The following is a 6,089-nucleotide window of genomic DNA, read 5'->3' on the forward strand; positions in this document are numbered from 1 at the left end:
TCAGTATTCACGGTTCATTAGATGTGATTTATGCTGAAACCTAATTGACAGTGAAAAGTTCAATAATAACCTGTTCATTTATCAGCATTAGATCGTCAGTTAGACTATACAATCAGTTAAATGTGACTTTGCCATGAAAACAAGATAATTAGAATGCGGATTCACACGAATTAACATTACCAGTTCTGATAATAATCAATGTATACAAGAAAAGAGAAAAGAGAAATGCTTTCATAATGGTATAATTTTTCTAGCTGCTGTAGTTGATTGTGTTTTGCTATAGCAATTGCACTTTCATGAATCGAATTTTAATAATGGAGGAAGGCTTAGTTTGTCCGACTCCATTTCGATTTTGAAAATTGGGAATTCGGATGAAGAGATATGGATAACCATCTAAGCGCAGCTAGGTACGTTGTAAGGCCAGTCACATTCTACGTAAACAAAATTACTTAGTAAACATAAAGTTTTACGAAAAATTTAGAATTTGAAACGTACGATTAATCGATGGGTTGAAGACAAGGCCAGTTTGGCAGTACATAGTGACGATATTTCCGTTGACGCATCGGTAGTATTTGTTGCAATCGGCAGGGTCAGCGTAGTAAGCCCCTTCACTTCCACAAGTTACTAGAGTAAACCAACGTCAAAGAGCCGTCAATTCGAGATCAAATAGAAATAAAAAAGGAGAAAAAAAACAAACTAGGTTTGTTAAATTTACAAGAGCCTGGTGGTGCTGCCGTTGTTCCCGACGGATCCGAAGTGGGCGGTGGGCGTCCCTCCAGCGTTGCGGTAATGGTTTTGGAAAAAGGCCTACAATTTTTCGGTATTCATTTGTATAACACAAGTAATAAATAAAAATTTTTCATAAATTAATACCTTGGACCCAAATTGCAGTAGCCGTTGAAGTCATCTAAGCTGAGTTCCCAGAACATGATACCACCAAGTCCTTTATCCATAGCGTATTGGACTTTCCTGATGAGCATGTCAATCTCATCCCATGACACCCACGTATTGCCTTTATAGCCATAAGCGCCCATTTTGCCAGTAGGATCTGTAACTACTGTCATGCCACTTTGTTCCATCAAACAGATTTCATAAAAGGAATAGAAGCCCTTCAGGCCGGTGTATGGCCCTGGAGCACCAGCGTCAATAGCTGGGGCCAACAGTCCCGTTTGGCTTACGTCAGCCAGAGTGTAGGATCGACCATAGCTAGGTACACCGAAAATCAACTTCTCAGCGGGCATACCCTGGGCCAACCAGAAGTCTACTGATTCGGATACAATCTGGTCGCTGACAGTATCGTCAAAGCTTCGGCGGTAAAGTGGGGCGTGATGGTCGGTTTCAGTTTCCCACGCACCGTGGATATCTAGCATACCACAAAAATCAAATTGAGTTTTAACCAAGTGTTGAATGAGTGCTAAGTAGATCGTTACCATATGCCATGAAATTCACGAAATCAACGACTTCCGCAAGAGCTGGGATATTATAGCTGACTTCGGCGCGGACGATACTGCACGATGGAGCCATAGTTAGCAGTAAATTGTAGGGCTTGAAAGCGTCACGAAGCATCGTCAAAAGCGTAATGAAGTTCTCTTTATCTTCAGGTTTACCCGGATCTCCAGGATATTCCCAATCGAAATCGAGACCGTCAAAATTGTACTAATTCAATATAGGTGGTTAGTAAATTATCATGATATATTTTTTTCCTCTTTGTCTTTGTTACCTGACGAACAAAAGCAAGAGCTTTTGTCACGAAATTGGCCATTTTAACGGGATCAGACACTAGTTCTGAATACTGGGTAGAAAATGCCGAATCATTCCAGCCACCGAGTGCGATCAGTGTCTTGAGGTTAGGATTTTGCGCCTTTAAAGCGGTGAACTTTTGATAGCCACCAAGACTGATGTCCACCCAAGAATCGTAAACTGTCATTTCGTAGGTGACATTGTTAAGAACGGCAAAGCCATAGATCAAGTGAGTGCACTCAAAGGCATCAAGCTTATCCACTCCGTACTGTCCAGTTGCTGGTTTTTGTACATGCACACAAGAAAACAGATTGTAACTCAGGGACAATAGCAAAAATAAATTAATGAATTGAAACTGGCTAATTTGACACTTACTGTTGCGGTAGTATGCCCAGTTGGCAAAGTAACAGACTTTCTTGTAGTTTCCTTGAGCGTTAGCTAAGGCAACCACCAACGAAAATGCCAAAATGGCGACTATCTTCATTGTCACCGGTTTGCTGTGTGCCCTATTGATAGTAAAAAATATGAATGTGTTTTCTTTACCTAGTTAAGAATGGTTATAATTTTTAAAAACAAAATGACCGACTTTTTATAGACAGACACAACGCAAAGCGTTTTGATATGGCTGTTATCGGACTATCTTTCGTACATGACGATAAAGTAATTTGGTCAGTTTGTAGGCAAGGCGATTGAGAAATCAAATTCGAACTTCAACAATCTGAAAACGTAGAAGATGTCGCAACAAATGTCAATACGAAGTGAATTCTTACCTGATTTTTGCTATTGCGTGCGCAAGTTGGATTGCACGTGTCTACAAACAAAACGTGCAATCTGCTGAACTGTTTGATGTTCCGATAGTGATTTGCATTGCGAGATGGTAGTTGATATTTGGTAGACACTCATCTTTATGGCAACATTTGCATAAACCTAATCAAAAATAATTAAGGAAAAGAAATTACCTTATGCTTTTAACAAAACAATTTCAAGACGCTTCATGATTTAAACGATTTGTTAGCATCGTTCATTTGTTCTAAGTGCTGTGGTCATCATTGTAAGATTTGAATAATGCTATCTGCACGCAGCGGTGACGCGCTAAGTTATCTCAATCAATCAGTTACCGATCGACTACAATTTCACCATCCTGTCAGAACCTAGTATAAGACAAAATTACGTAACTCAGGAATGTGTATTATCTTCCACACCATGTCAGTACCAGTTTTAACCAAAATAAACGAATGCATTTTCAACTTTTAAATATCAAACTTTTCAAATGGAATGTTCAGATGTCACCCATTCGGGATTCGCTATCCCATCTTTTAGACTAGACACCATTTTGTCTCGATTTGTTTTTGAATTGTTTCTCTCTTCGCCAGTTGCGTAATCTTCACCAACCAAAGTGCTGTAGTTGGCTGTTTGGTATTGTTCGGGAACGGCAAGAATTCCTGGCGATAACCGTCGCTGACAACAAAGAAAGAATACCACCAAAACAACCTACAGCAGACAGGTATTGATTGAAGAATGTCACTTATCATGGCAATTATATAACGTAAATATGTAAGTACCAAGAGGGCGTTTGTTGTGATAACGAAGAGCGTTGAGTAACGGAAACCAACATGGTCAAACAAAATGCCCGCAATTGACGGACCGACGAAAGCTGCCATTGAATTGGGGGAATTTTAAGGTAAATTTTCAAAAATTTTTGAATAATTTGTTATCAATTTTTACCTCCTAAAGCAAAAGTAGATGTCCATAGACCAGAAACTAAACCGTAAGTCGACAGATTGTTAGGAAAACCATGAAACCTATCAAATGAAAAAAGAGGTAACTAAAATCTTCTAGAAGGTAAGGGTTCAAAAAAACATACGTCGCTTCTTGCAGAGCTGAGATGAAGCCAGAAACAAGTTCTGCTCCCACACCGAAACCCATAATGACCAAACCCGTGATGGCCAAATTCAACGATCTGAAAAAACAAATGAAAAAGGGAGTTGTAAAATAGAAGATTTCAAAGATCACGACGGACGGGTAGTTACGTTTCCATAGGTATGAATGGCGCAGGTCCAATTAGAAGAAAACCGAAGACAATAAACAATGCACCCATTAAAGTAATAATTTTAGGCTGGACTTTGCGGTCGCAAAGATATCCCCAGAGGGGAGCAGTAACGGCATAAATGCCTCCCTCAATCACGAACATGAGTCCCATCGTAACTGGCATGAGATCAAATTGACGCAGGTGAGGCTCCAACGTCGCCGAAAGAAATCCGATAGATGTGGAAGCAGAAAAAACCGTGAATGACGCCAAAAGTATGGAGGGGATACGTAGAATTCGCAATATCCCTCCTACAGTAATTAAACCTGAATTTAACAAAAGATACCAATAGGAATTTTAAAAAAATCTAATCACCTGTTGGTGGCGGATCGCAATGATCGGTTGATGGTAAGACGGCATAGGTAAAAAGCGCAGCTGCGATGAGTAGGACACCGAGAACACTAAAAGGCAACATGTAACCACCGACTTGGAAAAGAAATCCTCCCAATGTTGGGCCTACGATCAGCCCTAGTCCGAAGAACGTTTCCAGACATGCCTATATATTTTTGTTTTCAAAAAGCATGTTTTTCATCAACACACACGAGATATCAACACCATGCCCAAAGAGAAGCCTTGCAGAGTGAAACTGCTCTTTTACGATTTCATTACTCGATTACATGTAGCTCACTGGTATTGCAAGGCTTCTCTTTAGACGCGTGCAGAATGAAAAATGTAGAACTTACAAAGGTCGTCGCTATGGAGTTGGGAAACTCTGCAGCAACAATTGCAAATCTAAAGAAATGAATTAATAGATGAAAAGCAGAAACTAAATAAATGGAAATGAATATTTTACTTACGCAGCGGTTAAAAATGCTGCGCTACCTAAAGCTTCGATGACTCGGACGGCGAACGAAAGACCGATAAAAGCCGTCGTGTCGTTGACTTTATCAAGAACCCTTTGAAAACAAAAAAGTTAGGCAAAATCTTTAGATTTAATTATTCCAAGTATAGATACCCAAATAAAATTGAGCAGACGCCAGTAACCACAAGACCACCATTGAGCATAAATTTTGGTATTAACTTGGCCAACTGACATGAAAATAAAAACATTAAAAAATCTAATGACTGATCTTTCACTTAAATCTGTGTGATACGATTGTTGGAATCTTACGTATTTGCCAAACAGCGGGCTTGTCAAGAAAACGGTCAGTTCATAGCAACCGAATACGAAACCTGTTAAATAATAATTAAACTTAATACTTCATGCACAAACTTTTAGTGTCATAACCACGCACCATACTGAGACGCCGTTGCTCCTTTCCTTTCAGCCTACGAAAATAGAATGAGAGTTGAACAGACTGTTAAAGCTCAGCTAACAATGTTTACATTTTACGAGCAAACAATCACGAAAAGAATGAATTGTGTAACGTAAAAGCTGACCTCAGCTGGGTAGAATGGAGCTTGCAAACTGATGCACACGGCCGAACAAAAATCAGCAAACGCAATCACCAGAGCCGTCGCCCACTGTCGATTAGTCAATCGAGGTAACAGTAATTTAGACATTTTTTGGCAAGTGTTTCTTCACAACTACACGAGGCTGAATGCTGACTCTTTTCGCAATGTTTAAGTTAAACTTGCGTCAAACCCACTATGTTAAAAACAATAAATTACTGAATGAAAAACAAAAGGCGTGCGATAAACTATGAGGTGATGACGTTCATGTTGTTTTTGAGCTGTCAAACCGTGGCACAGTAGCGAGCGAACTGTCGACTATTCCATCGAGGCTGCCGGAGGTGAGGGACACAAAAGTAACAAGCAGGAACTGGAATACACCGCCGGCCATAAATAAAAATAGTATCCGCCCTCGCCCCCAAGACACAAGGGGCGTAACGCGTAACGTAAAGGCGATAAGATTAAGACAATATGTGCCACAATATTAATGACACTCGAGGCTCGTTTCTTACCCAACCTATCGTCCATTCCCCCTTCTTCTCTACAAGTGAAAAACAAGAAACACGATACAAATGCATAACAGTTTGTCTACTGTAATATTACGTATCGTCTAGAAGAAAATAGAAACCCATGAAATTTAGGAAAAGTTCTAGAAACTGTTCCTTTAGATTTCGGCATTAACAGAAATTCAAATGTCTAACGTAAATGTCAATCGAGTCAGCATGGGATTTTTTTTTTCCTATGAAATCGTAGTAAAATCTTGCGAAAACGACGCTTTCATAAGAAATCTATTTGCTGTCAACGTTTGGCGAACGTAATTCCACCAATCTTGGGGGAATAATTAGCAGAATTTGTGGTACAATGACTCGCA

At 39.7% G+C, this 6,089-nt stretch overlaps 2 protein-coding genes across 2 annotated transcripts; both read right to left on the reverse strand.

Moving 5' to 3' along the window:
* Window positions 1-58: 58 nt before the first annotated feature.
* On the reverse strand, window positions 59-2,306 carry LOC116929843 (chitotriosidase-1). The gene is made up of 7 exons (XM_032937208.2): window positions 2,116-2,306; window positions 1,721-2,019; window positions 1,431-1,656; window positions 874-1,363; window positions 716-807; window positions 496-624; window positions 59-431 (listed from the first exon to the last, which is right to left on the reverse strand). Exons 1-7 carry the CDS (start codon window positions 2,222-2,224, stop codon window positions 394-396), a joined length of 1,383 nt encoding a protein of 460 aa, XP_032793099.1. The 5' UTR covers window positions 2,225-2,306; the 3' UTR covers window positions 59-393.
* Window positions 2,307-2,907: 601 nt separating this feature from the next.
* Window positions 2,908-5,569, reverse strand: LOC116929834 (MFS-type transporter SLC18B1). Its single transcript, XM_032937197.2, has 12 exons — window positions 5,207-5,569; window positions 5,062-5,095; window positions 4,938-4,999; window positions 4,782-4,855; window positions 4,624-4,722; window positions 4,510-4,558; window positions 4,142-4,322; window positions 3,771-4,077; window positions 3,605-3,700; window positions 3,466-3,542; window positions 3,303-3,394; window positions 2,908-3,231 (listed from the first exon to the last, which is right to left on the reverse strand). Exons 1-12 carry the CDS (start codon window positions 5,327-5,329, stop codon window positions 3,007-3,009), a joined length of 1,419 nt encoding a protein of 472 aa, XP_032793088.2. The 5' UTR covers window positions 5,330-5,569; the 3' UTR covers window positions 2,908-3,006.
* Window positions 5,570-6,089: the final 520 nt, after the last annotated feature.

This window comes from Daphnia magna, linkage group LG1 (assembly GCF_020631705.1).
Source record: "Daphnia magna isolate NIES linkage group LG1, ASM2063170v1.1, whole genome shotgun sequence".
In the NCBI taxonomy this organism is placed as follows: Eukaryota; Metazoa; Arthropoda; class Branchiopoda; order Diplostraca; family Daphniidae; genus Daphnia; species Daphnia magna.

Excerpts from the sequence above, each read along its gene's own strand:
- LOC116929843 (XM_032937208.2), bottom strand. The coding sequence starts at position 2,224 with ATGAAGATAGTCGCCATTTTGGCATTTTCGTTGGTGGTTGCCTTAGCT. Across the intron at positions 1,364-1,430 it reads CGTGAATTTCATGGCATATG|ATATCCACGGTGCGTGGGAA; the intron begins GTAACGATCTAC and ends GTGGTATGCTAG. Across the intron at positions 625-715 it reads GGCAGCACCACCAGGCTCTT|TAACTTGTGGAAGTGAAGGG; the intron begins GTAAATTTAACA and ends GGTTTACTCTAG.
- LOC116929834 (XM_032937197.2), bottom strand. The coding sequence starts at position 5,329 with ATGTCTAAATTACTGTTACCTCGATTGACTAATCGACAGTGGGCGACG. Across the intron at positions 4,323-4,509 it reads ACTCCATAGCGACGACCTTT|GCATGTCTGGAAACGTTCTT; the intron begins GTAAGTTCTACA and ends AAAAATATATAG. Across the intron at positions 3,395-3,465 it reads ATCTACTTTTGCTTTAGGAG|CTTTCGTCGGTCCGTCAATT; the intron begins GTAAAAATTGAT and ends ATTCAATGGCAG.